This window comes from Protopterus annectens, chromosome 10.part0, assembly GCF_019279795.1.
Source record: "Protopterus annectens isolate FY-2018-M chromosome 10.part0, PAN1.0, whole genome shotgun sequence".
NCBI lineage: Eukaryota > Metazoa > Chordata > Ceratodontiformes > Protopteridae > Protopterus > Protopterus annectens.
This window is the reverse complement of record NC_056744.1, coordinates 1394324213-1394344225: the sequence shown is the minus strand read 5'-3', so window position 1 is coordinate 1394344225 and position 20013 is coordinate 1394324213. Positions and strand designations below refer to the sequence as shown.

The window sequence follows — 20013 nt, the reverse complement described above, 5'->3', positions numbered from 1 at the left end:
CATATTTGTTAACACATTTTGTATAATACCTAACATATCAGCATGCTGTAATTGTATGTATTTTGTCTCTTTGGTTAGGGGCGGATCTTGCAAGGTTTTAGTGCACTGATTTCCCATGTCTTAAAAAGACCGTTACGTAACCCTTTTCTTACCATGTGGTATCTTTTTCCCTCTGTTCAGTCCTGTCTAGAATGACTGTCTACTTTATTTTGTTTTCCTGATTTATGACCAAATATACAGTACTGCAATTTGTTCCTGATCTGTTAAAACAAATCTTAGTAACATTATACTGTAGCCTGGTCCCTGATCTAAAACAAAAGCAAAGAGGGAAATTCTTCCTACCTGAGCCTCCCGTTTATGACTGCACGTTTTCTTCTTGGGGTCCAGTCTTCCGCTCTTCAGCCACAGATCAGAAAGTGGACATCCTCTTTACACACAACAATTCAGTCGGAGGTCTTTTCACTCAAGAAGAACCATTTTGGCAACTTCTCCTGCGCAGATTTATTACCACCCATACACTCTGACCTGTAGCTTACCAAGGGAATTCTGGTCCGAAGGACCAAAATGTCAAATAAATTGTTAAAATCAGACTGTAAAAATCATTAGGTTTTTCAAAATGACAGTCAATAACACAGGAAGCTCAGATTAAAAACATTTTACTAGTGTACACCAGGAGGCAAAAGACTATACAATGCAAGTATAGAATTTTGACTAATTACATTCAGGAAGTAATCAACCTTTATAATATTTACAATCAGCTTTGCCCACCTTACTGACGTGGTCAGTCACAGGGCACTTACATTACCATAGTCTACAATATTCTATTCATAAGAAAGTGCTGAGGTTATACTTTTTAAAAACTTTCCCATTAGAATAATACAGCCTTGCAAGGCACCTGGTCAGTTATAATGTCTTTCTGTAAATGTTGCTCTTTCAAGGTTCTAGTCCTGCTCGAATACAATAGTCAGTTTGGTTCTTAATACGTTCCTTTGTTCCTTCTGGCAACATTAACTAATAGCAGCTGTGCTGATAATATTCACAAGGCCAACTATCTCAGAGGAAGGAAGATACATGCTTTTTCCTGACCCAGCAGATAATCATTAGTGAAAAACATAAGCTTGCTGAGCTGGCTAGGCAGCTCCAAAGCTTCAAGCAATTACATGTAAGATCATTCTTACTGCCATATTGTAAAATAGAATAAAATGCATTACATACTATTTGCTTTTAAACTAGCACTTCATATATGTTTAAGTACATATTTTTCTAACACAGCCATTCCATAACTCATTCAGACCCTTCCTTTTTAAACCTTGTTCCATTCCATAACTCATTCAGATCCTTCCTTTTTAAACCTTGTTCCATTCCATAACTCATTCAGATCCTCCCTTTTTAAACCTTGTTCCTTCTCTGCACGTATTGATCCCATGGTTCACATTTTTTCCTATGTAATTTCTCCTACCCTTTTCTGAAGATCCCAGTTCCAGTTGTTTTAACTCTGTTACTATCTTCAGTACTTCTAGTAAAGTTGGTTTAGACTTAGATTTCCATTTTCTAGTAACTGATTTTTGGCAGCCATCATAATTAAACTCAGCAAGGCCTTGCTATGTCTAGTTTGTATCATAGCTCAAAAAAATTATTTCTCTAGTCACTCCAACTTGCTTACCCAGCATCTCCAACAATGTAGTCTGCAGGTAATTTTTAAAATCTACCAACTCATTACACTCCCAGAAAATATTGTGCTTTTTTTCCCACCTTTCCTGTAACTAGTCTAGTTCAGATACAGATTTGCTTTGTCCAGGACTGTTTGTAAGCTTCTGAGTGGTGCCAAAGTCTGCTCTTCAGTTTTTCCCTTAGATCTCCTAGTTTTCTCCTATCTTGCACTTTTACTAGCTGGACCAGCTCGTTCTTACCCCCACTAGAGGTAGCAACATCATTGACCTGGTCATTAGTAACATGGGCGACCATTGCTCTACACCAATACTCAACTCCTCCCTAGTTAGATCTGACCACAAATTAATCACCTTGGAAATCTACCTCCCGCAAAGGTAACCACCATGAAAACTTCTCCAAAGCTAACTTTGGGCTTCTAAAAACAGAGGTGGCTAACTTCATGGCACCCATGCAAATAGTCAATAGTTGCATGACAGCCGAATCATACACCATTGCACTGTGCAAACATGTACACAAATGCATGGATTTCGACATACCCAGTAGAATCAAGATGCTCTCTTCCAAAAAAAGGAAGCCAATCTGCTGGTCCCCTGCCATAAAACAAACTCTACAACAGAAGGAGGAAACTGATGCAGAATAAGGTGAAGTCCCAAGACTGGAAAAACTCCGTTATCAGCCTCAACAAAAGTTGAGATCCCTCATCAAATCCTCTAAAACTAGCTATGAAAACAGAATTGCAGCAGATAGTAAGGACAACCCCAAGGCCTTCTATAGTTATGTAAAGAATCTCCACGGCAATACCCAGATTTACTCTGGGCTACTACACAATGATACCTCGTATACTGAGCCAACAGATATTGCCAGTATACTGGCTGACAGATTCAGTGCCAACTTTACCCCCCCCCCCCCAAAGGGCCAATCACAAAACCAGTAGATAATCAGGTACCCAGTATTACTGCTGCACAGGATAAAACAGCACTGTCTAAGGCCAGGAATGCAGCTTCTATGGGACCTGAGAATATCCCTGGCTGTGTTCTACATGAACTACAGAGTGAATTTACCTAATAGTGAATTTAAACCTTGTTTAGTGAGTTTAGCTATAATTTTAGATATAATTTTCAGCTTTACTCTGTAGCATATCGCCTACTCCGAGGTGATCTCTGCATAACATCTAGATCTATTGGACATGCTACACCTAAAGAAATCCCAATCCCTCCAAGCTACACGCTGTAGGGACCTAAACCTTGTCACCACAATTAGCGACATGCTGGAGGGATAGATTCCTGTCCCAGAGACTTCCCATACTCTGGAACAGGCTACCCATCTATGTCAAGCAAAGTTCTTCATTAGCTCTCTTCAAGAAAAATCTTGATGAATGGATGGGAAATAGGAAATACACCCCGAGGATCACTTCTGTGTCTCTGCTCGACAGTGGCACAGGAAAATAACTTTCTTGGGTGGCATAAGCCAGGGAACCTTGTTGGCTAGGCTTGCATAGGCCCTTGGGCTGATAGACTAGTACCTACCTGTGTGCCCTGTTCAGTCACAGCCTCACCTCAGACTTTGTCCCTACTGAATGGTGCACTGCTACAGTCATCCCTCTCCACAAAGGAGTAGTGACTACAGACCCTAACAACCATCATCCCATTAGCCTGACGAGTCTGATATGCCAAGCTATGGAATGCATCATCATGGACCTAATAAACAAGGATATAGGGACTCTCCAAACTCTGAATCTAAGCAGTTTGGTTTTGTGAATGGTAAATCATGCCTGCTCAACTTGGTCGACTTCTTTGAGTCAGTCACCAGAGCTGTGGATGTAGACAAGGTGATTCATACAGCCTACCTTGATCTGGCCAAGGCCTTTGATACCATTCCTCATTCAGGAATCATAGAAAAACTTACTAAGCTAGGCATCAACCCCTATATCACTAGGTGGGTTGCAAACTGGCTCACAGATAGAACCTACAGTGTGAAAGTAGCTGACTCCAAGTCAGACTGCCAACCACTCACAAGTGGAGTCCCACAGGCTTCAGTCCTGGGTCCTCTCCTGTTTGGTATCTACTTCTCTGAAGTCCAGGCCAACACGAAGGGAATCTGGCTGACAAAGTTCATAGACTATTGCAAGTTGGGAGCTATTATTAACTCAAGTGACATCCTACAGAAAGGCCTCACTGAGACCAACGACTGGTGTCAGAACCATGGCCTTAAGCTCAATGCCAAAAAATGTGTTGTCATCTCCCTTGGGAAATTCCCGGTTCCCTTGAATTATCACATCGATGGTAGTCCAGTAGAAGGCGTTTTAAGAGATCTGAAAACACAGGTTGACAGCAACCTCTCTTTTGATCACCACATTGCCACTGTGATCAGAAAGTCCTTCTATGTGGCACATCTCATTACTAAGGGTTTTGCATCCAGCAAGAAATAGGTCATTGTCTCCCTCTACTCTTCCCTCATTAGGCCAGTCATCGAGTACAGTGCCCCATTTAGCATGTACCTCACTAGACACCTGCAACAACTGGAGAGGCATTAAAATTACCTCACAAATCCTAGGCTTTAAACACTTGTCCTATATGGACAGACTCAAAAAACTCCAACTATTTTCTGTCTCATATCACCTACTTAGAGGCAATCTCTGCTTGACTTACAAAGCCATCTCTGACTCAGCTCTGTCAGAAATGCTACATCTAAAGAAATGCCAATCCCTCCACACCACATGCTCCAGAGACCTGAACCTCATTACTACAATCAACAGAACATGCTGGAGGGACAGGTTCATAAACCAGAGACTGCCCATGCTATGGAATAGACTTCCCATACATGTCAAGCAGTGCACCTCACTGGGCCCTCTTCAAGAAAAATCTTGATGAGTGGATGGGAAATAGAAAATTCACCCCGGGATCACTCCAGTGGCTGTACTCGATAAAGGCACTGGGAACTAAGGTTGGGTGGCATGATGCCAGGGTAGTCCTATGGGCTAGGCTTGTAAAGGCTCCAGGGCCATTAGCCTAGTACACACCTATGAGCCTATATGTTTCCAGTTACCTCTGCCCCCATCACACCTCCAACATTTGCTTTCTACCTGAGGAAAAATTCTTTGAAGTCTGGTTGGGGTATAAAATATCTATGTAAGTACTTCCAAGCAAAGATCTGAAATCATCTAGATTGTGTTGCAAATTTCAGAGACATACATGCATTCCCCCCATTGTTTCTTTGTAAATTGCTTATGTAATCTCTCTTTCCAGTCATTCCTAACCACCTATGATTGATTTTTATAGTTATCATGCAGTATTTTATATGCTCTACTAATTATTACTTTCTTAATGGCAACTTCTGTTCTAGATTCTACTAATAACTCTAACAGTGCTGGTCTTAAAGTTATGACCTCCCTGTTTCTTTCTCTTTGGCTATACTCTGATATCAATCCTTGATATGGAAGGTAATCTTTAGCCTGCAAAGTTCTTTGTACCTTCCCATTGTATTGCCTTTCCCTCTGCTGTTATTTGCTGCCATTACCTTGATTCCTTTGCCAGTTTTCTCCAATGCATTCCTGCCCCCTCTTGCCTATTGCCTTTATCCCTAATTACATGTATCACTGTCAGCAGAATCTCCTTTCTCCATTCCAGTGTTGGCTTAGTTCTTAGAAGACCTTCTGCTACTTTATGAATAAAATATTCTGTATGATTATTATTGTTCTACTTTAAGGTCTGCATCCAAAATCCCAGTCTCTGCCCATTAGTTGAGCTCCCCCCCCGTATCATCATCATCATCATCTTTTTCCACTTTGGGTTATAGTTTTCTGCTTGTGCTATTTATAGGAGCCTAAGTGTGTTGCTCTGAACTATACCCCTTCAACTCGGTTAATCCCAATCCACCCTGTTCTGTTGGAAGAATAAGCTTATCCCACTAGACTCTTGCTGTCTTCCCCTCCCAGATAAAATCCTTCAGCTCTTTATTAATTGTTATCCACAACTTCTCTGGTTAATAATAGTATGCCTGACAAATGTATAACACTAAAGGGACTAAAAACATTTTAACTGTTTGTATCTTACTATCAATATCCATATAACAGCACTTTTTTTCAGTTTTTTCATTATCTTTTGTTTAGTCTCTTTCCGCATATCCTTAGCTGCCACACCAGTGTAATTTTTAATCCATACTCCTAAATCCATGATTTTATCATGTCCCCATAAATATGGATATTGCTGAACAGTTCGTATGTGGGTATGTAATTTACTGCTATTGCTTTTGTTTTTGCTTCATTAATTTTGTATCCTGAAATAGTGCGAAACTGTCTCAATATGTTCTGCAACACTTTAATGTCTCTTTCTGTTTTTGTCAGGTATAAAATAATGTCATCTGCAAATAGAACCAGCTTTTCTTGACTAACATACCAATTATATCCTTGAATTTCTGAGTCCCTTATTTTCTTTGCAAATGGTTTTAAATATAATGCAAATAACAAAGGAGAGGGAGGACATCCCTGCCTGGTTCATCGGCTCAAGCAGAGGTCATCAGAGAGGATCTCACCCACTTTGCCTCCGATCCTTCATATGTCCTTCTAATCAACCTTATAATTTTATCAGGGAATGCAAATGCTTCCATTACTCTGCTCGTAAAATCCCAGCTTAATTTGTCAAATGCTTGCTGTGCATCAAGACCCACCAGCAACAGTGATATTTTCATACATTCTGCTTCCCTCTGGATCATCAGTGCTCTGTTCATGTTGTCAAATGTTTACCTCCCCCTCCACAAGACCACATTGATCCATATCTGTCAGTTTTAGCATCACTTTTGCCATTCTTTTAGCCATTATAGACATAACCACTATAATCATGATTTATTTATTTAACATTTGTTAACTGGGATAGTACTGAAATGGGCCTGTATGAAGCTGGATCTGATGGATCTTTACCCTCTTTAGATAATACAGCTACTACCGCTTTCTTCCAGGATGTTGGTATTTCTCCTCCTCTTAAAATACTGTTAAACAAAACCTTCCAGATCTCCATCAGTTTTTTCCCTCTAGGCTTCCAAACTTTCACAGGAATACCATCTAATCCTGGGGGACTTTCCTGTAGATTGGTTGTACATCACCATTTTTAGCTCCTCTCCTTCTAGCCTAACTGTTAATAATTGAACATAGTCTCCCTCTAGGCTTGGCATATTTAATGCTTGCGTACCAATTTCCTTTTGTACCTTTTCTTATTTGCACATTTCTTTGTTTTATACAGACTTTCATAGAATTTCTGAAATATTTCTAATACTTCTACAGGATCCCCTGCTATCTTCCTTGTAATAGGCTCCCTAAAAATGTAATAGCCCTTTTTACATTCTGTTTGAGTCTTTGTGCTAAAAAAATTTTGTGCTGTAGAGTTATTGTCAAAAAAAAAAACTGTTGCTTAATACCAATCTTTCTAAACTCATGTATATTATCAAGATAGTCCTTATTTTCTGTTTAGCATTCTAAGTTATGTTGATTGTGAATTATGTTACCTACACTGAAGCTGAAGATATAGGGAACTTACTGCAAAAAATGTAGCTCTAACTTTACCCCTCTTTTCCCTCCACTTGTCCCTCAAGATATACCTAAAACTGGCCTCCAGCTATCACACAAGACAAAATCCTAAAAGTGGCATCAGTGGGGTCCTGAGAGTATCCCTGGATGCATCTTAAATAGCACGAAGCACGATTTAGCCACCACCTGACAACACTGTTCAATCTCAGCCTCCATACAGGTACCAAGTGAATGGAGAACAGCTGCAGTCATTCCCCTGCATAAGGGAAGAAATTCCACATGCCCATGCTGTTACAGACCCATAAGTCTGACCAGCCATATATGCAAAGCCAAGGAAAGACTTACTATGAAATTGATCAATCAAGACATAGGGAACCACCAAACACTGTACACGTCTGAGTTTGGCTTTGTCAAGGGCAGGTCATGCTTACTCAACCTGGTGGATTTTTTTGAACAATCCATCAAAGCAATGAATGAAGGCAAAACTGTACACACCACATACCTCGACCTGACCAAAGCTTTTGACACAATTCTTTACTCAGGCATAGAAGCAAAGCTAAATAAACTGGGAATCAACCCCTATGTCACCCACTAGATTGTCATCTAACTCACAGATAGGACTCAGATAATCAAAATAGGAAAGTTACCTCCACAAAGAGACCAGTCAGCAGTGGAGTCTCTCAGGGTTCTGTGCTGGATCTCTCCTATGGTAAAAGCCAATACCAAAGGGCTCTAACTAAGTTTGAAGATGATTGCAAGCTAGAAGCAGTCATTGAATCCCCAAATGACTTAACCATCTTGCCAGAAGGTTTGTTTCAACTAAATAACTTGTGCTAAAATCATAGACTGAAACTAAATGCCAGAAAATGCATTATTGTATCCTTTGGGAAGTCATCTACCCAGTAAACTACTACATTGACAATATGCCCTTAAGAGATGACACAGTCTTCTGTTTTCCACAGCTTATAAACAAAGGTATTGTGTCTAGATCTAGAAATGTCATTATCCTCATTTACTCAGCCCTCTTTGACATGTATCTGTCCAGATTCATGCAACAACTGGAATGCCCATAGAGATACCTTACTGAAAGGATACAAGCATAAACAGCATGCCTTACATGGACTGAATCAAAGCCCTGTCACTATACATCTGGCATATAAGGCATCCTTTGATCCATTCCTGATGGATTTTCTGCACATCAGCAAGTCAAATGGCATCAGAAATACTCTGCCTAGAGATATAAACCTTTTCTGCAATATCAACAAAACTGTTTGGAGAGACAGATTTATTTTGCAGAGGATAATACTGCTGTGGAACAGATTCTCCATCGTCATAAATCTAAAGTTCATTCCTGTCTATTTTCAAGTGCAACTTAGATTTGTGGATGGGAAATGGAAAATGTACCCCAAGACTGCCCCCGTACTCTTAATGGACAGAGGCTGCTCCTAAATGTTTTAACCCATGCACGGGTCCCCTCAAATTATATATGGTATGATCCCAGTTATTCTCATTAGGGTTAACATATAATTATTACCAATGGGATGGGTTATTTAAAGCACAAAAAGGTGAAATTGGCTAGGCTTAAAATGGTGCAGAAGGGCAGTTAGCTTGGTACTTACCTAAAAACCTTTAAGAGAAAATAAAGGAAAAAAAAATACTAAACCTTGGATATCCATAGGTAACTTGGCCACAGTGTGGAAAGGGCAAAATATATCAGAAAGACTTTTCAGTTATTTATCTCTTTGAAAGGAGAACTTTACTTACCTGTGACCAGGTAAACACTTTTTAATTGACTGGTCCATTGTACTGCCTTTTGTTATGACAAATGTAGGTGATCCCTTGAATCCTCATTCATTTAGGGCTACTGACACTTTTCCTGCTTGTTGAAAACATTTGTCATATTTCAGTCTGAAACTTGGGCAATTAAATTTTCCAAAATATCAAAAGCTAGATGCCCTGGTTCAAAGAGAGGAAGGCACTCTATTGCATAGGATCCTGTTCCACTTTACCACTTTGGTTTAGTTCTAATATTTTATGGCGTTCTGTCAGATATTATGAAAATAGTGATGTAGGAGTCCTTCCCAAACAAAGGTTTATAAGGATGCTCACAGTAACTGTACACTCTTCAGGGAGTGACTTCTGTAGAGGTATGAATATCCACCTCCAAGCCATGTTTTTGAATACAGATCAGGATTTAGAGCAACTTCTTTATTATGAATTTGATATGGCTATATTGTGACTACAGTGATGCATTTATTAGTATTTAATTTCCACTGTTTTTTTCTTTTAACTCTCAGGTTTTTTTTTTTTTTTTTTGCTTGCTTGAAGAACTGAAAGTTGCACCTGTATGTGAACTGGTTTTATGATACTGATTTTCTGTATACCAGAATTATTAGATTCATGCAAGGGGATGTTCAAGAGCTAATAAAAACGGTCTGCAGCATGACTGCCCAGATATTAGGGATGTGTCTTACAGTAGTCTGTCCATCAAAGATCTAGATGTTGTTAATGGTGAGGATTTTCACACAACTACATTGTTCTTTCTCTTCGACATTTGTTTACTACTTTTGTATCTAGTGAGACTGGATATGTAAGCACACGCATTGTTTTTATTTTGAGCTGGTTATTGATTTACGTATGAGTTTTGTTCCTACTTTTTTACTGTGCTACTCCCATAACCCCTGCCCCTCTGCTTATGTCAATTCTACGTCACAGGTGAAAAGTCAGATGGAGGCTCGACTGAAGGAGCTGGAAAGGTTTCCTGACCGAGTGAAGGCAGCTGAACATAGGTTGCAGGAATGCCAACAGAACCTTCTACATTGCAAGGAGCGATGCACAGACCAATCCAAGACCATAAGTCAGCTTCAGGCTAAGGTGACTAAATTTCAACTGCTAGAGTACACAATAATCTTTGCAAAAAACAAAACAGAATGTAGTTACAGTTTAAGCTTTCAGATTCTACTGAGACAGGTAAATTGCTCTGTTCAAAAACCACAAAACCAACATATCATTAGTGGCATATTTTCTGCTTCCCTGCAATCTAGGTAATATGTAAGCTAGCCACTTCATAGCAAGAGGTTCTCTGTTCCAGTTTTCATCTGGTGTGCCTTCTATGTGCAGTCTGCATGTCCTCTCTGTATTAATTTGGGCTTTCTGCAGGTGCTCTGGTTTCCTTCCACTTTCCAAAGAATGGGGAAACTTTTTCTTGCTCCTTACCAATGTCAGTAAAAGTTAATAATTGCATTATTTGTAGGAAACAAATACCTCATAAGGATTTTTATTTGTACTGTATTCCTTGCCTAGGCCCTGACCACAATGTGCCTTGCTGTCGGTTTTGTGCTAAATTTAATCAATGCACGATTAAACGTCGGTATATTTTTGCTTCTAAATATTTTGGCTCAAGATTTAATTATCCAGAAATGTCATCGGTTAGCAATCCGACTACCGGAATACCTCAAAAATGCAAAGAAAAAGAGAGAGACAGACCGTCGAGGTCCAAATCTGACGATGACGCTTCTCCTAAGCCAGTTGCTAGTTCGCCGGTACTCAATGAGGCACTTTTGCAGCCCCTGATACCTGCTACTTCTGATTCACAGGCCTATACTGAGATCCATTCGGAGTCTGGTATGCCACGAGATGTTTCAGTTATGGAACCCGTGGATGTCTCTACCTTAGATGGGTCCAGAGCTGCTGTGCAGGCACCGGCTTCTGAGGGTGTTTTCAGGCCTACAGATTTGTATATTAGACTGATGCCATCTTCAGGACAGACAACACCACAGTTATGTGGTACATAAACAAGCAGGGGGGTACACATTCCTACCCCTTTGCAGACTAGCCATGGCATTGTGGAACACAGCCTTGACCTATCAAATACAACTACAAGTTCAATTCCTGCCAGGAAAGCTAAATACTCTGGCAGACGAACTAAGCAGAAATCTTATGGACCCACATGAATGGAAACTGGAACCACAAGTTTTCAACATGTTGACACACAAATGGGGGAGCCCAGACATAGATCTTTTTGCCTCACCCCAGAACTATCAGTTGGACAAATTCTGCACAAGAATTCATCACAAAAAAGCTTGGAAAGTGGATGCTCTATCATTCAGCTGGAAAAACCTATCAGTCTATGCTTTTCCCCCTCTGCCTTTGCTCTCCAAATTCTACTAAAAGTCAGACAGGACAAACCAAAAATGATTCTGATTGCTTCAGACTAGCCTCGCCAACACTCGTTCCCACTCCTGCTCAATGTGTCACACCTTCCTCCGTGGCACCTGCCTCAGGCACCTTACCTACTGTTTCAGCAGAACTACCAAATTATGCACACTCGGCTCCAAACTTTGAATCTTGCACCCTTGGCATCCCTCAGCAAACCTGTGATGAATGTCATTATGGAGGCTAGAAGGCCTAGCACTAGAAAATCTTATGCTGACAAATGGAAAAGATTCTGTGCCTGGAACCAATCATAAGGAATAAACACAGCAATGTCCAATATTACTCAGATTTTACAATACGTAACTGAGATGCTTCACAAGGGCCTATCTTTTTCGTCCATAAAAATCCATGCCTCTGCCATTTCAGCTCATTAAAACACAGAACCTCCCCTCTTCTCTCATCCTCTGCTAAAGCAGTATATCAGAGGGGCCAAAAATGTAAGACCTCCCAGGAGAGCACCAACTCCTGCATGGGACCTCAGTTTTGTTTTGGAAAAACTCACTCTCCCTCCTTTTGAGCCAGCTGCTACTGCAGATCTAAAATTTCTCTCCTGGAAAACAGCTTTCCTTTTAGCAGTCACTTCAGCTAGAAGGATTTCAGAATTACAGGCTCTTATGGCAGTGGAGCCTTTCATTGTTTTTCATCTGGAAAGGGTGGCTCTCAGGACCAATCCATCTTTCGTGCCTAAGGTGGTATCCAGTGTGGCTCTTAATCAGACCATTCATCTGCCAACTTTCTTTCCCAATCCACAGAACAAGGGTGAGCAGATTCTGCATTCATTGGATGTACACAGACAACTTAGATTCTACTTAAAAAGGACAAAATCTCGTAAGAAAATCTGAATAACTATTGGTGGCATTTGCTGCAGGGGCAGAGGAAAAGGCTATTTCAAAGCAGACTATTTCCAAATGGATAAGCCATTGTATTCGTTTCTGCTATATGCACCATGGTAAATCTATCCCCAAGAGGATCAGATCTCATTCCACCAGGGCTGCATCTACTTCTGCAGCCTTTCTCATAGGGGTTCCTACCAGAGACATTCTAGAAGCTGCTACCTGGAGCTCAGTTCATACATTCACCAAACATTACCATTTACACCTCTTCTCTAAATCCAGAGCTGGCTTTGCCACTGCTGTCCTGCAGGGCTTTATAGCTGCTCCTAATGCTGTATAAATCCATCCCCTCAACCATAGCTTTGGGATTCTACCTAAATGTAATGACTGCAACAGTGAAACATGAAGAACATAGTACAGTTGTGTACATTTACCATAAATGCAGATGTTCGAGTGTATTCACTGTTGCAGTCCTGGATGTTCGTGTTTCACTGTTACAGTCATTACAATTGGGTTATCCTGCTGGCAGGCTGCCCACAGTCAGCCTGAATTCCAAAGTCTAGGTCTGGTGTCAGTTGCTGTCACCTCCTCCCTGACGTCAGTGTGCCAGTGATATAAAAGATGCAGCCAATGCCATTTTTGTTCAGTCTTTCTTGCCGCACAGTGCCCGAAGCAAAAGCAGTTCGCAAGTGCCAGTTGGCCGACTCCTGAGATTTTCGTATTCAAATTTCAGATCCGAAGTCTTCAGTTAAAGCTAAGTACCCCGTTGGGGAAACTTTTTTCTTGCTCCAGACCAATGTCAGAAAAAGTTAATAATTGTATTTCTTGTGGAAAGCAAATACCTCATAAGGACTTTCATTCCTACTGTATTCCTTGCCTAGGCCCTGACCACGATGTTGCTGATTGTAGGTTCTGTGCTAGATTTAACCAATGCACTATTAAGCGTCGGTACGATTTTGCATTTCACTATTTTGGCAGAAGATTTAATTACACAATGTCATCAGATAGCCATCTGACTACTGCAATTCACAAGAAATGCAAGGAAAAAGAAAAGGGCAAGCATCCGAGGTCCAAAACTGATGACGAGGCTTCTTCTAAGCCAGTCGCCGGTTCTCAGTGAGGTGCTTTCGCAGCCCCTGACGCCTGCTACTTTAGAGCCGCAGGCCACTACCAGCTCCCACGTGGAGCTGACTAGGCCATTGGAAACTCAAGGTATTGGAACCTCGGAAACTATTCCCTCAGATGGGTCTGGAGCCGGTGAGCAGGCATCGGCTTCTGAGGGTGTTTTCAGGCCAACACAATTATATGTAAAAACTACTTCAGCTTCAAAGGCAAAGACTAAAGCACCTTTAAAGACAAAGAAACAAGTACAGCAGCCCCATGGACAGGCCTCCATGCCTAAAAAACAGATGCTCAAATTGGCCGAAGACCTAATTACTTTGATCAGGGGTTCCCATCCCCCTCCTGATAAGAGGCCTAGGCAAGAGACAGAATATGAATCTTCAGATCAGGTTTCCATTCTTCTGATTCCTCTTCTGATCAGGGATGCTCTCTTCCTCCCTATGAGGATTCCGATGCTGAAGAATCTATCCCTTCAGCCTCTCCTCCTGAGGATTATTGTTTTGGGGAAACTCTGCATAACATGAGGGAGCATTTTCACTGGGAGAGCCAAGATTTTTCAGAATCTAAGAAAAGGCTCAGAGACTTCCTTTTACTGCCTCAGCACAGGCCCCTTCCTATTCCTCCTGTGTTAGACATTGTAGATTATGTTTTTTCAGAGTCCAGTCTGACTCCTGACTCCTTGCCTCCAGCTCCTGTTAAGCCAGTTAAGATACTACAGGGTTCCTGATTCACATAAATTTCTTTTTATCTCTCAGGGTCCCAAAGGGATCAAGGCTTCCACTGCAAAAAAACCCTACCCCCTCAGACAGGGATTCTAGGGCACTGGACAGATGGGAAAAAAAGATTTACACTTCTGCTACCTTGGCTATAAGGGCTATAAATTGTCAGTTTCATATGCTTAAATATCAGCAATATATTATGTCACTGCTTAAGCAGAAAATTTTGATAAATTCTGAATGTGCAGAAAACAAAGAAATGCAGGATTTATTGCATGCAGCCGAACAATTTGGAAAGCATACTTTGCAATGTGGTTTTGATTCTCTGCAGGCCTCCTGCAGGGCCGCTGTTACGGGTTCTGTCATCAGGAGGCATGCTTGGTTAAAGGAACAGAATCTGCCTGATCATGTTAAAGCAAAATTATTAGATGCTCCATTACAGCATGATACCTTGTTTGGTGTTAAAGCAGAGGAGGTGTTGAAGAAAATTGAGGACAAAGCAAAATCTATGCAAACAGTCAATAATTTCTTAGAGGTACAGCCTCCAAGATTTAGCAGACACTGGCCTACAAAGAATTGGTCCTGTCCAGTGTCAGACAGGCCACAAAGGGGCAGATACAGACGCCCTAGAGGCAGGTCCCAGCCCCAAGGCACATACAGGGCTAAACAATGGGGTGCTTCTACCTCCAAAAGCGGAGAAGACAAATCACAGCCTTACAGGAAACAGTCCCAATGACTTCCCCCTGCCTGTGCCAAGCACTTATCTTCTGGCAGCACCTTTAGGGGGGAAACTAGCACTTTTTCATCATAATTGGCACATAATAACCCAGGACAAATGGGTCTTGAACATAGTGTCACAAGATTACAAGTTTCGCTTTCATACCCTGCCAAGGGCTCATGGTTGGCCAGACCTGCTAAAAAATCAATGGGCAGAGGCACAAAAGCAAATTTCATCCCTCATGGACAATGAGGGCCATTCATCAAGTACCAGAGCAAGAGCAGGGACAAGGATTTTACTCAAGACTGTTCTTGGTGCCCAGAAAGGACAAAGCTTGGAGACCAATACTGGACCTATCTATTCTAAGCACATTTCTGGATATTCCAAAATTCAAAATGTTGACTCTGCAGCAGCTTCTGTCCATGCTGGACAAGAAGACTTTGCTTGTGAGTTTAGACCTAAAAGAGGCATACCTGCATGTCCCAATCAGACAATCATGCAGAAGATACCTCAGATTCATAGCTAGCTCAATGCACTACCAATTCTCTGCACTGCCCTTTGGCTTATCTACTGTGCCCAGGGTCTTCACAAAATGCCTGGCTCCAGTAATTGCATTTTGCAGACAAAGAGGAATACAAATATATCCTTACTTGGATGACTGCCTCATTCAAGCAGAGAGCAAAGACATCCTACTGCAGCATCTGGTGTTTGTAAAAAGATTACTAGCATGCCTAGGGTACACGGTAAACAAAAAGAAATCAAAACTTGTACCCTCTCAAGAGATAATATTCCTGGGTGCAAGCTTAAATACAACTGCCCAGATGGCTTATCTCATGCCAGACAAAGGCAACTGACCACTTATTTCAAACTGTTGGCAACAAAGGCCCAGTTATCTGCAAGAAAAATTCTGCAGGCTTTGGGCTTCATGGCATCCTGCATTCTGCTAATTCCATATGCAAGACTGCATATGAGGAAACATCAGTGGTATCTAAAAAGTGTTTGGACTCAACATTGCCACAGCCTGGAAGCAATAATTACCCTCATTCCCTGCCTGCAACAGGATTTTCGATGGTGGGCAAAGGCCTGTCACCACAACAAGGGACAGCGATTCACCTTACCCCCAGCCAGGCAGACATTAACAACAGATGCATCAGATTATGCCTGGGGGGCCCACATGGCAGGAAGATGTATTCAGGGTGCATGGTCCGCAAACCAAATGCATCTACATATCAATCAAAAAGAGATTCTAGCTGTTCAGAATGCCCTGAGAGCCTTCAAGGATCTACTTCATCCGGGACAACTACTGATAAAGACGGACAATACCACAGTCATGTGGTACATAAACAAGCAGGGAGGCACTCATTACTACCCCCTTTGCAGACTGACCATGACTTTATGGGACACAGCATTGACTTACCAAGTACATCTGCAGGCACAATTCCTGCCAGGAAAGATAAATACTCTGGCAGACAAACTAAGCAGAAACCTCTTGGATTCCCACGGGTGGAAATTGGATCCGCAAGTCTTCAGCATGATAATAAGGAAATGGGGATGCCCGGACATAGATCTATTTGCCTCCCCTCACAACTGCCAACTACAGAGATTCTGCACAAGGGCTTATCACAAGCAAGCATGGAAAGTGGATGCTCTATCTTTCAGCTGGAAAAAACTTAACAGTATATGCCTTTCCTCCACTGCCCCTCCTCTCCGAGGTACTCCTAAAGGTCAGACAAGAGAAGCCAAAAATGATACTGATTGCCTCAGACTGGCCCCGCCAGCACTGGTACCCAATCCTAAGGAACCTGTCTCAATACCCAGCCTGGACATTGTCATATTCCTCACTTACTGTCCCAACAAAACAATCAGATCCTGCACTGCCAACTCAAGACATTAAATCTGGCAGCATGGCAGATAATATAGTCATTCAAAACACCCCTCTTTCTAAAGTGGTGGTGGATGTTATTTTGGAAGCCAGGAGGCCTAGTACCAGAAAATGTTATGCTGAAAAATGGAAGAGATTCTGTGCTTGGAACCAAGCACAAGGGATTGACACGATTGTACTAAATATTCCTCAGATTTTGCAATACCTAACTGAGATGCTGAACAAAGGCCTATCCTTTTCATCAATTAAGATTCATGCCTCTGCCATTTCAGCTCATTACAATACAGAGCCACCTATTTTTTCTCATCCTTTACTAAGGCAGTACCTCAGTGGAGCCAAAAACTTAAGGCCTCCAAGGAGATTACCAATACCTGCATGGGACCTCAGTTATGTCTTGGAAAAACTCACCCTGCCTCCTTTTGAGCCAGCCAATACAGCTGATATAAAATTTTTATCCTGGAAAACAGCTCTGCTCCTAGCAATAACCTCTGCAAGACGAGTCTCAGAGCTACAGGCACTCATGGCTGTGGAAACTTTTATCATTTTACATCCAGATAGGGTTTCTCTGAGGACAAACCAGACATTTATGCCTAAGGTAGTGTCCATTGTGGCACTTAACCAAACTATTCACTTGCCTACCTTCTATCCTAACCCACAGAATAAGGGTGAGACTTCTGCATTCTTTGGACATACACAGACAGCTGCGCTTCTACTTGGACAGAACCAAAGCTTTCAGAAAGACTGAGCAATTACTAGTGGCATATGGTGCAGGATCACAAGGAAAGGCTATGTCAAAGCAGACAATTTCAAAGTGGATAGGCCACTGCATTCGTTTCTGCTATTCACAACATGGCAAACCAGTGCCTAAGACCATTAGGCCACATTCAACCAGAGGAGCAGCCACTTCAGCAGCCTTCCTCAGAGGAGTACCAACCAAAGACATTTTAGAGGCTGCAACCTGGAGCTGAGTGCACACTTTTACAAAGCACCATCACTTTCCACTCTACTCTAAATCCAGGGCAGGCTTTGCCACTCCAGTTCTGCAGGACCTCATAGCCACTCCTAATCCTATTTAGCTCCAGCCTCCCAACCTCAGCTTTGGGATTCAACCCAGTTGTAATGACTGCAACAGTGAAACATGATGAACATAGTACAGTTGTGTACCTACCATAAATATAGATGTTCGAGCGTATTCACTGTTGCAGCCCAGGTTACCCACCCACCATCCCCCCTTATCTTTGCTGGAACTTATCTGTACTTCTCTATTCTATACAACCTATGTCGTGTATTTGCTGGTAGAGGAATTAATAATTTACTTTGGTGCATGTATGCTTTATTGTCATATTTTTAGCCTACCGCCTTGGGGGCAGCTGTCATCTGGGGCAAGAAAAACTGAAGAAAATGGCGTCAGCTGCATCTTTTATACCTTTGGCGCAGTGACGTCAGGGAGGAGATGACAGCAACCGACACCGGACCTAGACTTTGGAATTCAGGCCGACTGCGGGTAGCCTGCCAGCAGGATAACCCAATAGTAATGACTGCAACAGTGAATACACTCGAACATCTACATTTATGGTAGGTACACAACTGTACTTTACCCACCCTCCAGCCCCCCAGTTTTTTCTCTTACTATATCTCTCCTTTCTTTTACTATGCTTAAAAGCCTTTTTGGTGTATTTGCTTTTGTTTGGAGGTATATTTTTTGTGTTTTAAATTATATACACACATATACACACATATATATATATATATATATATATATATATATATATATATATATATATATATATATATATATATATATATATATATATATATTGCTCCCCATTTGGGGGGCACCTGACATATGGGGCAAGAAAAACTGATATAATGGTGTCGGCTGCATGTTTTATACCCCTGACGACCTGATGTCATGGAAGAAGGCACAGAAACTGATGCAGGACTCATGACTTTGTTAATCAGGCTGAACCTGCTGGCAGATTACCCAAATGTAATGACTGCAACAGTGAATACACTTGAACATCTACATTTATGCTAAGTGTACACAACTGTAATTTCTTTCTTTTCCCATAGTGATTTGTCGTTAAAAAAAAAGTTGTAGGCTTTTGTCTTTGTAGTTTTAGTAATGGTGTTCTTTGTATTTGGGTTTAAATATATGGGTTGAAAGGGTATAGTAAAGTGTAATATGTTTCTCTTGATCCAGTGTTGTATTTTCCATCTGTTCCACAACGTATGGGTCTTGGATCCCTGTCAAATCTGACTTTGGCTACTTTCAAGTATTTGGATCCAATGCTCAGACTCCTCCCCTTATCCATTCTGCATGGTAACTGAAATACCCGAGATCTGGTTTGCTGACACAAACATGGGATGGATCCGTTGATGCTTGGGAGGTAAGTGTGATGAATCTTTGCATTTTTTTTTTTTTTTTTTACTTTTGGCTCTGTATATAGATCTTACTATATACACTGCCTTGTAAAACTACTGGTAGAATAGTTCTTTTTTTTTGTACACCTTATTCCATCCGATCCTTTTTTCTCTTTTTTACACCTTAGATATTGAACAACTTCCATTTATGGAAAAAAAAAGCTGTGTGTGTGTGTGTGTGTTTGTGTATGTATGTGTGTGTGTGTGTGTGTGTGTATATATATATATATATATATATATATATATATATATATATATATATATATAAAAACGGGTCTACTTGAGTTGACTGAGACGCCACTTCGCCGACACGCAGAAGACCGAGACCAAACCACCGAAAACGAAGGTGATCGACAAGGTGAAATCCCAACAGCCGAAAGACCAACATGGGGAACGTGTGAGCGCGACTCGGTAAGTGTGCGATAGTGAGGGATTTAGGGTTAGGGAGTGGACAGGTAAGTGTGCGATAGTGAGGGATTTAGGGTTAGGGTGCGGGAAAGGTGAGTGTACGGTAGTGTCGGACTTAGGGTTCGGGTAAGGTAAGTGTGTGATAGTGACAGAGTGTAGTTTAGGGGCAGGTTAAGTGAGTTAGGGTTAGGGTGCAGGTAGGGTGAGTGTGCGATAGTGACGGGCTTTATGTTTTAGGGTGGGTTAAATGAGTTAGGGTTAGGGTGCAGGTAAGGTAAGTGTGCGATAGTGATGTACTTTAGGTTTAGGGGTTGGTTAAGTGAGTTAGGGTTAGGGTGTGGGTAGGGTAAGTGTGCGGTAGTGTCGGACCTTAGGGTTAGGGTTTGGGTTAGTGGATATGTTACTGTGTGTAATGTGTAGTTTACATTTTGTGTGTCGGTGTAATGGTGTTCGGTTTTGTGAGTTGTCGGTGTTGTGTGTTTTCGGTTGTTTGGTCTCGGTGTTTT

The 20013-nt window shown here is 41.5% G+C and overlaps 1 protein-coding gene across 2 annotated transcripts in view; it reads left to right on the top strand.

Annotated features, from left to right (window-relative positions):
• ODF2L (outer dense fiber of sperm tails 2 like) overlaps window positions 1–20013 on the top strand; it is a 2421058-nt gene that overhangs the window by 1874310 nt on the left and 526735 nt on the right. For both annotated transcript variants that reach the window (XM_044086028.1, XM_044086027.1), the window contains one exon: window positions 9905–10063. In XM_044086028.1, coding sequence (XP_043941963.1) covers window positions 9905–10063 — 159 coding nt within the window. The remainder of the gene's footprint in view (window positions 1–9904; window positions 10064–20013) is intronic.